The sequence below is a fragment of the Tachyglossus aculeatus genome, chromosome 16, assembly GCF_015852505.1.
Source record: "Tachyglossus aculeatus isolate mTacAcu1 chromosome 16, mTacAcu1.pri, whole genome shotgun sequence".
NCBI classification, from domain to species: Eukaryota; Metazoa; Chordata; class Mammalia; order Monotremata; family Tachyglossidae; genus Tachyglossus; species Tachyglossus aculeatus.
In genome coordinates, this window is record NC_052081.1 from 7,115,901 (window position 1) to 7,130,903 (window position 15,003).

Consider the following 15,003-nt stretch of genomic DNA (forward strand, 5'->3'; position numbering starts at 1 on the left):
TGAAAATAGATGAGGGCAAGTCTGAAGCTGCATAAGATTGCGGGCTGGTCCTCCGATAGCCAACTTGTTGACTCATGGGTGTCAAATGCAAACCCTAGGAAATGATGACAGTGAACTAAGGCAGAAATCACCCCCACAAAATGTAGTAACCCCAACCAGGGATCCACCCAGTGTTGCTTTGAAGAAAAATATACCAAAAGAACCCATCCGGCAGGGTGGCAATTTATCAGTGATTCACATTCATATCATGAGAGGCATGGCCAACTTTTGATAACTCAGGATAGGCCGGCCTGGATTATCCATGAGCACCGTTCATGAATAGAATATGCAGATTAGATATCAAATCGCAGCACCTCATCAGATTTCCACTTAAACTATTGGCTAAATGCTGAAACCAAATACTTGGATAATTATTTTAAGTGCTCGTCTGCATGCTGTTATATATATAGTGCTGTCTTTGTAAATGATTAATGATGCATGTACAAGAAAAGACTCCCCTGACCCTTACCAAGCCACTCTGAGTAGTCTACTTAGAAATGGCTTATAATTATAATAATAATTGTGATATTAAGAGTTTACTATGTGCTAAGCAGTGGAATATGTACAAGATAATCAGGTCAAGCACAGTCCCTGTTCCACATGGGGCTCAGTCAGAGGGAGAGAGAATAGGCATTGAATCCACATTTTACAGATGAGGAAATAGACAAAGAGAAGTTAAGACAATCAATCAATCAATGGTATTTATTGAGCGCTTGCTACGTGCAGAGCAATGTACTAAGCACTCGGGAGAGTAAAATACAGTGGAATTAGCAGATATGTTCCCTGCCCATTACGAACTTACATATAAATTGCCCAGGGTTAAATAGCAGGCAAGTGGCATGAGTAAAGTCCCAGTAATGTCTGCTGATGTTGCCCTTTCTGAAATATTCTGTTCTGTGACCCCATATTGCACTGGCTCTCCCTACCAGCCATCTTGTAGTATGTGCTGCTAGACAATGGGGACTGGGTGAGAGAGTGTGGATGGCTGAACACAAACCATCACCACTACTGCAAAAACTACTGTGGTATCCGTGTGTATGAACCCAACAAATGTGGCTGGGGAGAGAAATGGGGTTCAGGGATAAGTGGTAGGTCACTGGGGACGAACTCTTCTTGGACTTTAAATACCCGGAAGGTGTGTGCGAGTATATGTGTGTATAAGATTGGGTGTGTGTTTGTGAGTGTGTGTGTATGACATTCAAACCCTCTGCCTATCCTCGGCCGGAGGGGGTGTTAAAACCATCATGAGATGACAAAGAAAAGGACTTGGAAAATCCACTCATCAATGACTGAGAGTTGGTCAAACTAATTCCTTATGAAACACCCTATCAATCTTCCCACCTTCAAAGCAAAATTACAACTCCTCCATGAAACCTCCCCTGACTAAGCCCCTGTTTCCCCTACTCCCTCTCCCTTCTGTGTCCCCTTGCACTTAGATTGCACCCTTCATTCATTCCACCCTCAGCCCCACAGCACTTTGTACATATCCATAATTTATTTTAATGTCTTTCTCTCACTGTCGACTGTAAGCTCGTTGTGGGCAGGGAACATGTCTACCAACTCTTTTATACTGTACTCTCCCAAGTGCTTAGAACAGTACTGTGAACACAGCACTCAATAAATTTGATTAACTGATTGCCAAAGTCACTTTAATCATGTGAAGGTGGGAGAAAGGATGAAGTGGCAGCTTGGTCTAGTGTAAACCGCAGGGGCCTGGGAGCCAGAGCCATATGTAAACTGTGCAGCCTAACCTTTGGAACTGTTAAAATGTTGTTGCAGAAAGGTGACCAAAAAATAGTAATTAAAAACGTTAGGGCACTGACGTTTCAGCAGACAGGCGCATGAAGTAAACCACAGGCCCTCAGAAATTAATGACTCAAAGTCATTATTTTCCACCCTTCCTTGTTATCCCTCTTTCCTTATCTTACCCCAGTCCATAGTACCTGCCTCACCCCACTCGGCATTGTCTTCATCCATTCTAGCACTGAAGACTGTGTTCTCCTCATTTAGGTTCTAAGGCCAGATGCCAACCTCCTAGCTGTGCCCTGGGTACCCAGTGAGTTGCTAATTGAAAAAAAAAATCTATCTACACATGACACAGTTCAAAATGGGTCTTTACTTTGTTTAGAGATCCTGTCACTGCCCAGTTTAAGTCTGGATCGTTCCTAGATACCCAGTAAGGGAAAATCCTGATTTTAATTATTTTCATGTAGGAGCAAAGATGTCCATGAACAGATCCCCAGTTGCAGCATCAGACAAAGCATCATTGAATTTACAGATGGTTTCATCCTCAGACCCCTGTGCACTCATCATTCCCCTGACAAATGAAGCCACCGACATAAAGCATGAAAGATGAATCCCCTCCCCCCAGCCCCCAACCAGCCCTTCTCTTCCTCTAGCAACTTCACCTGGTCTCTCTTTGTAGCCATCTTGACCTGGAACAGATTCTCTCTGCTCAAACTCAGGCAAAAAAAAAAAATCCCAGATTTTCCCAAAGACTTTATACTCTTCAGTTTCCCCAGAACCAGCAAGCCGTGTACCACTCAGAGATAACGACCTCACCTTGTAGCTTTTCTATGGAAACTGTTCCATATCAGAACCCCAAATACCAAACTGAAGATCTGTGTGAAATATCTAATATACAGCTTTTATTTATCACCCCATATCTTGCATAAAAAAAATAACAAAAAGAAAAAAGCTAAATGATTCTCTACTTTTCTGGCCTTCAGTGTTCTAAAACAGATAGTTATATAGAATATAAATGGAAGTGAAAGGCTTTCATTTAGAAATGTTTTGGTTCTCTCTCCTGAAGACCAGCAGACTTCTTAAACCAGGGCCCCATTGGTCATCACAACCCTGTTTTACTGAAAGCATATTTTGTGGACTAAACCTCCGTGATGATTGTTCTTGCAAAGGCAGATGTCTAAAAGACTCCCATATGGTTCTCATAGACATTGCAGTCTAGACTTTATTTAGTGACTTTTGGTCAGATCTGTCTAGCTAAAGTTTATAGGAACTTTGGTTAAAAGTGAAAAAATGTGTGTGTTCTGCTCAGGTGGAAAACAAAAGGTGTGATTTCTTACCAGGGAGAGGGAAGGTGGAGAAATCTCTTCCCATTGTCTGCTCTCTCTTCTCCCACAAACCATTTTAAAGGGATGGGACTTTTAGTGAACTTCAGGTAATTGATAAATTTGTACATTGTACATCATTTTCAGCATCATCATTTTGGGTCCAGACTGACGTACTTTAGGTTGAAGTTTCTGACTCTTTCTTCAGGCTCATTTAGTTGGGCCTAGGAGCCCCTGTGTTTTTAAAACTAACTTCTATAAACACAGCATAGCCCCAGAAATAGAAGAAAAAAAAAAACTCGAAGCTAACCAGATACCCTCAAAATGGCATTGTGTCTTTTGGGGAGTTCAAAAATGTCCTCCCCAGTCTTTTCAGACAGAAAATTCAATTTCAGAGAGCCTTTTGGAGTACATTGACTAACTGGTGACCATTTAAAGGCAGCCCAGCATCTTTATTAAAAAAACGCTACTTGTTTCAGGACCTGCCCAGAAATCGGCCTTTTGCTCCCCGGTAACAAGCTAACACAGCAAATCCCTTTCCCAGTTTGAATACAACGGAAAAGAGAGCCTGGGAGACGCAAAGAAAATGTGGGCCATTCTGTCTCTACCAATATCATAGCTTGGCTCTGCACTAAACATTTAATTGGGCTTAGTCACATATTTACTCATTGACATGGCAGCTAGCACAGCACACTGCCTTTCTGTTTGTTTTTCTCTGTTTGCTTTGAACTGGGAGTCGGGGGAGAAAATAGAATTTGTGTTGTGTGTTTGAGCTCCCCCTGCTGAAATTTCTTCTTAATCCTTGTACTTTTTAGTGACTTAAATCTTCATGTTCTTTGAAGAATACAGGAAAAAAGAAAAAGCTAGGGTATGCGGAAAAATTCATTTTGTGGAGGGAGACTTACACGTCATATCATGTCACTGAGATGATGGATTCAGATGTCCTCAAAAGAAGGACTAATGAGTTGACAAGTGGTAGCGACAAAGAAATACACAGGGCGAATAACGTTTTCTACTCGGATATGGGTACTTGCCGGCAGGTTGGATTTTCTGTTTGAGCCCTGATTCTTCAAAATAAAAAACAGATATCAGTAAGGGTATTATTTTATCTCAGATCCCAACCTAATTGTTCTCCTCAAGCACCTGGCTCCTCTTTTTTCCATCTCGAATGGATCTTAACTCCATTTTAATTTGTTAAGTTTTCAAACTATCCTTATATCCACGATTTCAATTAATCCTTGAGCAGGGTGATTCATTTTGGCTGCCTTTCTATTGTAGAGTTAAATTTTACAAATATTGCAATATGTACCTGGGTCGGTTCTCGTGACACCAGCCTTCTGTTTCTTTCCCAGCTGTTTTTCTTGCTCTGCCTTCAAGGCAGAAGGGCTATCTGTGGCTAGCCCAAGGGACTGTTTTGCCTTTCTCAACCTAATCCCATGAGCTAAGCATCGGAGCACCTGAATAAAACAGATGAGGCTACAAGGAAGAGGGGTTGCCCAGCCCTGACCCTAAACCTCCAGAAAAGTGATCAGGAGATGTTATATGGCAGATGGGAAATGACCCAGAGGTCATTGCCATTGGCCCTGAAAGGAGACCGATTCTGAATTGGCTTAAAGAACAGAGTGGCTGTGGGGAAATTACTGAGGACTGGGTTTTAATCCAGGATCTGCCCTTTGTTTGCCTCTGTGTGAACTTGGGCAAGTCATTATTCTTCTCTGTGCTTCAGTTTTCTCATATATAAAGATGAAATTAAATCCTGTTCCTTCTCCCGTTTAGCCTGTGAGCCAACTCTAGGACAAAAACAGTCTGGTCTGACCACATTTCATCTACCCCAGTGTTTAGCGCAGTGCTTGGCACATAGTAAAAACTTAAATTCCACAATTATTATTATTATTAATCAATCAATGGTATTTATTTAGTGCTTACTATGTGCAGAGCATTGTACTAAGCACTTTGGAGAGTACAATACAACAGAATTAGCAGTTTCCCTCCCCAGACGAGTTTACAGTCTAGAGGGCAGAAACTCAAGGTACTTATTTATTCTAACTCAGTACTTGGCCTGGAAGTCAGAAGGACCTGGGTTCTAATCCTGGCTCTGCCACCCGTCCACTCTGTGACCTTGGGTAAGTCACCTAACCTCCCTATGCCTCAGCTCCCTCCTCTGTAAAAATGGGAATCAAGACTGTGAGCCCCATATGGGACAGGGACTGTATCCAACTGGATTTGCCCGTATCCTCCCCAGCCACTTTGTACAGTGCCTGGTTCCTAGCAAGTGCTTCAAAAATGCCACAATTATTATATTGGGTTTTATCATTATAAACAAAAACCCAGTCTCTTGCCTCATAATAAGAGTTTATCCATGGCCCTTTAAAAGACTCTAATTCTGTGTAAAATGGTTTCTAGAAATGTAAAGCAAAATCATGTTTGAAAATTATCTTTCTCACAATCAATCAATCAATTGTATTTATCTAATGCTTACTGTGTGCAGAGCACTGTAGTAAGCACTTCGGGGAGTACAATGTAACGGTATAACATACAAATTCCCTGCCCACCATGAGCTTACAGTCTAGAGGGGGAGACAGACAATAAGATAAATAAACTACAGCTATGTACATAAGTGCTGTGGGGCTGAGGGGAAGGGGTGACTAAAGGGAGTGAGAGAAAAGAAAATGAGGGCTTAGGGAAGGCAATAACATTAGCAGATCTATATTGTCCCTCTGATGAAATCCCAGTCAGCTGTTCACTGGAGATGTCCAATTAAAAATGTATATGAAGTTATTACTAAGTGAGAGTTATATGCCACCACTTTGGACGCCAGCTGAGCTCAAATGAACTGTAAGAAAGATTCCCCCAGTGTTATGTCCAAATAAAAGGGAAATGAAGTGTTTCCGGATCCAAAGCCCTGGTGTGGAAATCTCATCAGGCAAGTCTTCATCCTGTAGAATCATCCAGCTCCTCAATCAGAGTCCTTGAGGTCAGGGATCGTGTCTACTAACTCTATTGTATAGTACTCTCCCAAGTGCTTAGCACAGGGCTCTGCTCAAAGAAAGAACTCAATAAATGCCATTGGGTTGATTAATCCATGGTAAGTTAGTCCAATTCTCCCTGGGCCCTACATCTTTGGTTAAAAAGAAAACCTGAACAGGAGCATTAACTCTTTTGGACCATAAGGGGAACAGTACTACATTGCTCCACACATCTTGCTCATGCTGCTACGGTGCTTTAAAATGGTTCTATAGGGGTCTGAAAGAGTTAACACTTCCCCCAAAATGTCTGACTTCCTGCCTGAAAGAAAATGTAGGCCCTCGGAGAATTGGGCTCACTAATTAGAAATATAAAGCATTTGTGTAATCAAAGCATTTTACAAATACTTGATTATAAATCCCTCAGTTAACATCCCAGGCATATTAATATCTCTAATTTAAGGATGAGGGAAAAAAATGGAGCAGTAGATGACAGTGTTAAATGGCAGAGTCAGAATTCAAGAATTCTTTAGTCTCAGACTAATGCTCAGCCTAAGCTGCACTTGGCTGTTTTCCTACTCCCCCAGGTATGTTGTTTGGAAAACAGCAAAAGTATTTTTTTACAGCTGCGTTTCCTGTCTTTTGGGAAGCAGATACTATATTCTGCAGTCATGAGATTTGCAATATGGCTTTTGGTTCAAGGATTGCCAGTGAAGGAACAATAAACTTAGTCATGAAGCAACTCGATTAAATCTTTCCCTCGTTATCAATCAGTCAGTGGTGTTGGTGTTTATTGAGTGCTTACTTTGTGCAGAACACTGTACTAAGTGCTTGAGATGCTACAGTATAATAGAATTAGTAAACGCAATCCCTGCCCTCAAGGATTCTCTCTGGCTGGGACATAGGGTTCCTAGAGCCTGGGAATAGTGCTTGGCTCACATCTGACCCTCAGGCACTAACTGTAGAAGAAAGGAAATGTAGTCAATACCAAGTCTTTCCGAGGAGCTAAGGTCTGACCATCTGATGGCACCATAGGTGATTCTAAGGTACCTCCACTTGGATGTCCTTCTGTTTATAATAATTATTATTATCATTATTATTATTTCAGCCCTCATGCCTTCTGCTGTTTCAGCCCTGAGGTCTTCTACCGTTCATCCAAAACACAGCAGTCTTGACCTGCAGCCCCACTTTCTACTCCTGATTCCTGCCTTGGATTGTTCTCATTTTGTGATGCACGTGTTTATTGAAACGTAGCCTTGTGAATCACCCCCGATCACTTCTCTTGGCCTCCAGACCCATTCCTGGTTTTGTCCCCTTGTAGATTACAGACTCTATAGTAGATTGGAATATTAGACACTCACCTTTACATTACTCTTGCAGCATGCAGCCTGTGTGGCCTAGCTTAGCATAGAAGCCACTGAGCTAAAGGGACAGCTGTAATTTGAGCTTCTCACTCTGGTTTTTGAATCACTATGAGCGGTGGTAGGACAAGATCCCTTTTGCTCCCTTAGTGGCACCTACCATTTGACTTCCTTGGGAAATCACACGGAGGCCAACGTGTGAGAGACCCCCATTCCTGCCGTTCCAACTCCAGCTGGTTGATCTTCCGTCTTTCAACTTTCATTTGAAAGCAGGCCAGTGGCTCCCCTATAAGAACAGTAAACACCCCACATACATTGTTTCCAATAAAACCTAAGTGATGCAAGATGCTGCATTTCAATTAAAAAGAGCAACTTAATGAAACCCATCCCAAAGTCAAGCAACTGATGAAGCTTTTTACAAAATAAACAATTTTGTTTTTGCACAAAATAAACCGTCTCCTGAAGTGGGGGGGGCTTTAGAAACTGCTAGCGACAGAAACGAGCTAGAGACAGGACCACTGGAAAGGAGTGTAAAGATCCAATCTTAGCTCTCCTTCTAGTGTAGATGTTGGCAAGTGCTTCAGTCTTCTTATGTTAAGAGAATTCACCTTGAACAAATGAGAATACAATTTCTGCTGATTTCAAGATAATTTTGGATGGGGTCTACTTAGTTTTTGTTGTTTTTAACTGGAAAATAAATTTCCCTAAAATAATGAATTTTAACTCAGATTATTTACAGCATCTTGATTACCAAAGGGTTATGTTTGATTTTAATTCCTCAGATGCCAACATTAGGCATATTTCAATGACGTGAGGACTTCATCTGTTTGGTGAAATGATTTAAAGGAAGTAGAGGCCTTTTTTTTTTTTGAATGAAGGTAGACTGTGAGTCAGATTCTCCCAATTCCTAATTAATGTTATGGCCAACAGTTCACTCAGGTGCCCTTGTCTTTGATGGAACATTATTTTCTAATCATCTTAAATAGAACTTAGATTCCAGGGTCATTCCATGTTTAAATTTTCATCCTTTTTCCTTACCCTACTTCACTTAAGTTCATTTTAAGGCTCTGTTTCTCGTGATTTGTAAACTGTGTTTCTGAATTCTTCTATTTTCCATACGTCCTCATCGACCAGCAGGTACATTACAGCAAGAAAATGGATGATTCCACTACAGAAGCTAATTGCATGATGATACTTTTATTGAAAACAGCCTTAAATGATGAGGAAATAGCTCTTAAATTTAGATTAAACTGGCAACTTTGATAGCCTAGTCAGTATCGCTAGATTTGGGGATTTGTTGAACTCGACTTTTGTTCTTTCTCTGAATGAATGTTTCTTAGTTAACACCCACTACTTCCCCAGTAGTTTGTAAAATCTGCAAAGTCAGGGGATTGTGTCGCTTACGTCTGCTGAGTGTTCCTGAATGCCTCACACAGTGCTTTTCACACAGTAGGTGCTCAGAATGGGAAACTCTATGTCAGCAAGCTACCCAATCCATCTCAATTCAGTGGTGGCCGTGGCAAATTTGCAATGAGGCTGTTTGTGGATAAAGAGTAGCTGCAGGCATGCATTAAGTATGGGGGTAAAATGTATCATCTGGGCAGCTCTCCAAAGTAATCAAAGTTGTTGATGATGCTGACGATTCCAGTAAAGTGATAGGAAATTTACCCCATATAGAATGGAGTGAATATTTTTTATATTGGAAAAGGTCTGGTCATTTGCCCGATGAGACTGTTGAGGTTCCCAACTGGATTATGGGTTGCACATCACCACTGTCCCTGGTTTCTCCCCCTTTCCCAGGCATGTATCTGCATGTGCATGCTTATCTTTTACTGCCTGCTTTGTCCATGGTATTCCTACTTGTCTGTTTACCCTTGTTTTTCTCTCTTTCTAGCAGGAGACCACCTCCATCACCAACTCGTCCTACTATAATCCGTCCATTAGAATCCTCTCTCTTAGACTAAGTGAAGTTCTGGCATGACAACTAACAAATTGTATGAAAGCAACTCATTTGATAACTGTTGCAGTAAGCCATGAGTAGTCGCATGTGTGGACATCTGTAGGCAAGTAACCAGCTTAACTAATATACTCGTCATCCGTTCTGCATTGCCTGGGGCATCTCAGATATTTGGGGAAGGTCTACATTGCATTGACTCCCTTTATAAATTTTGTTCACTGGGGTATATTTCTGACCCTGAACAATGAAGTGAGAGCTTTCAGGAGGGGTTGGCTGCCTGCTAGATTTCATTTGAGACGTAGTCTCCGGGTCAGATTCCTGCTCCCGAGATTCTTTGAGGCTGATGACTTCCCCTCCTGCTGCTGTGCGCGTACTCTGCTCTCCAACGCCGTCAGCTTGGTTTATGGCGCTGCACAGTGGCGATTTCAGAAGAGTAGGAGCTGGGGAAGGAAGTTGAGGTTGGCAAGGTGGCCAAGGCAGGTCTCCCTCCAAGCACACCCCACAGTGGGCTGGCCGAGTGGATTCTTAGGATAGCAGGACCCCCTGCCAGCTGGGGGTCTGCAACAGTCACTCCTTTTACCCAATTATTAAAACAACTGTGGTTCGCTTGGTCAGATTTCAGAACCACTCACTTGAGGCATCAGATCACCTATTGAAGGAATTCTGACCTTATGGGGAAGACAAACATTATGCAGGATGAACTGCTTCCCTCAAATTTCAGACAGGCAGAAAGAGGCCAAGTTGTCTCTCCTCAGAATGGCAGCCTGCTCTGTCATCGTACATGTCGATGTCCTGGTCACCCTTCCACCCTCTTTCCTGGACCTGCTGCAAGTGACTTTCACTAGCATTCCTTTCAGGAGAAGTTGTGAAAATCAATGAGGCTGTTAGCTAACACAAGACTAAGATTTCAACAGTAGGATGAGCTTTTTCTTCCATTGGTTTATTCTGTTTCGTGTCCCTTTCTGTTGTCCAACTGTGAATCAGTAATCATCTAAATGAGGATATGGCAGTTCAGTTTCAGAGTTTAAAGCAGAAGCAAGGTACTTCATCTAAGTTGCTCCGAGATGATAAATATTTAATTCTGGTACTGGCATGGTTTTTGGTATGCCAGGAGATGAGACGAGTGGAGAAACCTTCACAGTCCCTTTCTCAGCAAAATGAGATGTCTCTTTTAAGTCACCAAGATTTCACTTCACAGTTAATATCCATGCTTTGGTAGGACAAACCATTCATCCCTGTGAACGTTCATCTGTGAACCGATCATTCAGTATTTTGCTTTCTAGACTTCTGTCATTTAGTTTGCTGTTACGTTTTGCCCATTTCAACAGTTAAATTTTAAGCCACAGACACTGTTTCTAAATAAGATTCCTAGGTTTTGTGGAACCCGGAGGCAGGGCAGGGCCTGTCAGTGTGAGATGTCATGGAACAAGGGTAAAATGCACTGTATTTGCATACCCACCTATACAGCATATTCAGCGCTCTAGTCAACAGGCCTGGTCATTCTGACCTAGTTAAGATGGCCTTGGAGCATTTGGGCAGGAAATCACACTATCCCCATAGAGTTTGGGGGTTCTTTTATATAAAGCAGCTTCTAATATTTATCAAAGTACCTACTGGACTGTCCATTCTTGAGACTGAGCTCTTTGCTACCCAGCCCTAAGTGATTGGTTTATGCCATTATGGGAGAAACCACAAGCCAGCAGGAATGTTGTCTGGCTAAGTAGTCCCAGGCAGCAGTTCAAGCATCCATCTGAATCAGGTCCCATGACCCTGCTTCATATGGTATTCAAGTAAATCAGATTTCTCCAGCCGAAAACTTCAGAAGCGGCGTGCATAATTTGTATGTCACTTAATTTTAAGTTCCTGTATAGTTGATGCCCAGTGTAGACGCCTAGAGAGCATGAAGTAAATAGTCTTACCATTGTGTGGCCATTGTAAAGCGAGAAATTGTTTCAGCCAGTGGTGTTGGTGGTCTCTTTTCTAAATGGTCAGGGCTAGTTTGGAGAATTAGCAAGAACATCTTTAATAGCAGAGGCATTTCCCTTTTTAAGTTCCAGATATTTAATTTTGATTTACTGTAAAAAGCAGAGGCATCACTGTTGTAATTCGCAAAGGATAAAACAAGAGGGATCACATGTCGTGGATTAACTGACGCTCCCATTTCTCAATTTGTATTCTTATAGAAAAAAAAATCATCTCTGTGAAATTGGCAGATATGCAAGCTCTGCCTTAAAGTTACTCTTAGGTAACTGAAAAATATTAGGTCACCAGCAGACCATAATCAAAAGGACACATCCCTCCCAGCCCCTGCCCCCGAAGCACAGTAAAGTCTTTTCCTATAAATCCACTCTGTAGGATTCCCTGAGGTCTTTCCCCTCTATTTCAAAGGCAGCTGGCAGATTTTGCTCTAGGAGGTTGGCTTTGTGCTAAAAGCGGTTTTGCATTTTGCCATATTATAAGAATTTCCTTCTGTTCAGGGAAAATATTGTGGATAACCACCGGAGGGTTTTGAGATCGGCACAAACTGTGGTGGAGAAAATTGGAGATCTTTTTCAAATGTCTTTCCACTGATCTTGTGTAGTCATAAACAATGCTTTTGTCATCTTCGGCTTTTGCTCCCAGAGTACAGCCCCGCAGTTAAACCATATGCCACAATTGTCTCCCTTTGGGGTACATTTTTCTTTCTTTCACTTCTAAGATGTTTCTAATAGGACCCAGCCACCTCTGGAGTTTTGGCAGATACGTGGTGGAGACTATTCCAAGGATGCTGCTATTCACTGAACTGCTATAAGCAGGGTTGTTACATTATTCCCTTTGCCCAAAGGGTTCTTATTTTGGAAAGGGAGAAGCCACTGTGAAAAGCATAGTCAAAACTTACAAGGATTCCTGTTTTGAGGTGCAAAAATTATATATACCAGGCTTAGAGAGGGGAGCACATTTTGTTGAGCACTCCCAGATGTTCATCACTTTAGATCTCCTCTTTTGAATCGCTTCCATCTCAGCCAACCATTCTCTGACGGTGTCACTGCTGCATATAGAATTCCCTGTGCTTCATTCAACTACCCAGACATCAGATGTTACTTTCAGAGTTGAGACCTAAATAGACTGATCCACCCATGAATACTGGCAGGGCAAACTTTTTTTTATTGCCATCAGTGCGTATGCTAAGGCCTACAGGCTCCTCCGGCCTACAGGAACAACTTATTCATATGCAGTTGAGAATGATTTGAAGTTACCATCATGCATTTCTAGAAACCTACTAAGATTTTCCTTCTGGGCTTTGCTTTTAACTAGCGCTAGGTAACAGAGGTAGATGATAGGGCCTGATTATGAACTCATTTCCTAGGTATTGAGTGGGAGGGCTTGCCAATCTGAGCAGCCTATCATGCTTTAAAAATGGAAATTTTTTTCCTGTATATGAGTACCAACCTTCTGAATTCACAGAGCAAGCATAGTTAAGTGGATTTCATTTTATTGGCCTTTGTGTAGACTTTAGCCATAACTCTCCAATACGAAATGGGACCTATTACCAGTATGTTATAAATGTTGATGTTTTGTATGTGCAGAAACATTTTTCTATGCATGTGTGGTGATGTAGTATAAACTGGGTAATATTTATGTAAGTACATGTGTTTTGTGTGCTTTTAAATTGGTAGGTAGTGTGTTAAACACTTGATGAAATGCCTCTAGCATGAGTATGGTAAAATGTGTGTGTATATGTGTGTATATATGTATATGTAGGTGTGTACATATCTATCTATATATATATATATACATGTGTTTAGTCCTATTGTGGTAATTATCTTTCAAAAACTGTGCTAATATAAAAGTTGGCTATGAAGGATCTGTAGTATTTTATGGCAGTTGTCATCAAGTAGTGAGCCATTTCTCATAAAACATAGAGATCGGCAGTGTTCAAGTTCCTGTTGCTCCAGACTCTCTTCTTTGTTGTATAATATTCTCAGAACCAGAATGGCATTGATGCACTTTGTGCTTGGGGGAAGACTGAATAATGCATCACAGCCCTTGTTTCTGGATGTTGAATCTCAACGAGTGGTATCTAAGAAAAGGCAGCCTTTCCCCAGCTAGGCTAGCATGTGCTAACATCTTCAGATCCCACTCTTGCTCACTGAGCTGGGACTTAAGAAGTTAAGGCGGAGTTCGAGGTGATTTTCTTTCTGCTGAGAATGAAGAAGAACAAAATGGAGGCAGGGGAGAGAAGAGTAGCCGAATTTTTTACTCTTCCGGGTGAGAACCTGCAGTGAGGGGAAATCCTTGCCTAATCGGCTTCTGACCTTTACGATTTGTCTGATAATAATCCATGTGATTAAGTTTGGCATCTGGGGTTCTGATTTAAGAACAAGCAGGAACTTCTTTGGCACTGAGAGTGAATAATGTCACCTTTTGGCCAGGTGAGCATACTGTGGCCTTCCCTGGGAAAAGATCATTTAAACCTTTGCCCCATGATGTCCTGATTGTTCTTTCAGCATGGAGATACATATGCCATGAGCAGGTCTGAATTTTCAACCTTGATGAGCCTGAATGAGCCAGTTTCAGTAATAGATAGGGACTTGGTAAATGATTGATGAACTTACAGAAAAGACAGAAAATTCACCAGGTCATTCAACTACATTCTCACTGTCTGGTCTTTGGCCCTTTCCACATTAGTCTCTAATGCCATGTTTAAGCATATTTGCCTTTTGGATACTTCCTCATTCTTCGTTGCTAATTTTTTAAAGCACTAAGATTTGCCTAATGTCTTTAAAACTGTGCTGATGCAGTGGATGAAGAGTGTGTCGTCGTATGTGTGAGCGTGACAGCAGACTTGGTCTCAGATCTTCATTTAAGATTGTGTGGAGGCAATGGGTGAACTGTATGGTCACTTGAGTAAGAGTGAGAGAGCGAGAGAGATGTCAAGTCAAAGATTCTTCTTTTATATTAAGATTTGATCATCCTGGTGAATTGTTGAGTCTTCTCACCTCTGGTCTGGAGTCTCACACAAGACAGCCTCTGTTTTTGTCGATTTGTTTTTGTTGTAAACCTTTATCCTGGAATCTTTACACTGTGCTCTCTGTGTAATGCAACTGAACAGTTTCCTTTCATAAATGGATATTACCCTGCCTGTCTTCCCTCTTGCTTTGTCTGCAGGCGATCTGATAAGAACGGCTCCTCCTGTCCAGAGAGTCCACAACTGTTGCGTGAATTGTGATCTGTTCCGTGTTACCAGCCTGTGTTTGGCTTGCCTTTCTGTGTTTTATTTCTCTCTCCTTTCCAGAATGATCAAAACTTCCTCCTTTTTTTTTCTTTTTATAAAGAGCTGTGCTCAGATTTTATCTAAATTTAGTCCTCTCTGTTGATCCCCTAATTAAAATGAGCCCAAATACATGCCACTGACTTCCTAGTACTGTCAGTGCTTTCCTGAGTTGATATATGGACTCTGTAGATGGATTTTTTTTTGAAGAAAGTTCCTGAAGCCTGTGTCATTCTTGAAGTCCGAATGCACCTATTGTGAAAATGTTAAGCTGTATTTCTGAACTTGAAATAAAGTGCAATTGAAGGACTACTCTGTTCTTCATTCTTGTACAGGTTTGAGCTGGGTCCCCTGCCTTTCCTTT

The 15,003-nt window shown here is 41.6% G+C and overlaps 1 protein-coding gene across 10 annotated transcripts in view; it reads left to right on the forward strand.

The window, feature by feature from the left end:
* DNM3 (dynamin 3) overlaps nucleotides 1-15,003 on the forward strand; it is a 346,807-nt gene that overhangs the window by 328,373 nt on the left and 3,431 nt on the right. For 5 of the 10 annotated variants that reach the window (XM_038758044.1, XM_038758048.1, XM_038758049.1 and 2 more), the window contains one exon: nucleotides 9,326-14,971. The exons of 2 other annotated variants lie outside the window; for them this stretch is intronic. In XM_038758044.1, coding sequence (XP_038613972.1) covers nucleotides 9,326-9,395 — 70 coding nt within the window. In that variant the 3' untranslated portion in view covers nucleotides 9,396-14,971. Of the gene's footprint in view, nucleotides 1-7,178; nucleotides 7,453-9,325; nucleotides 14,972-15,003 lie in introns of those variants that run through there. 3 more of the 10 variants (XM_038758045.1, XM_038758047.1, XM_038758046.1) reach the window with 3 other exon arrangements.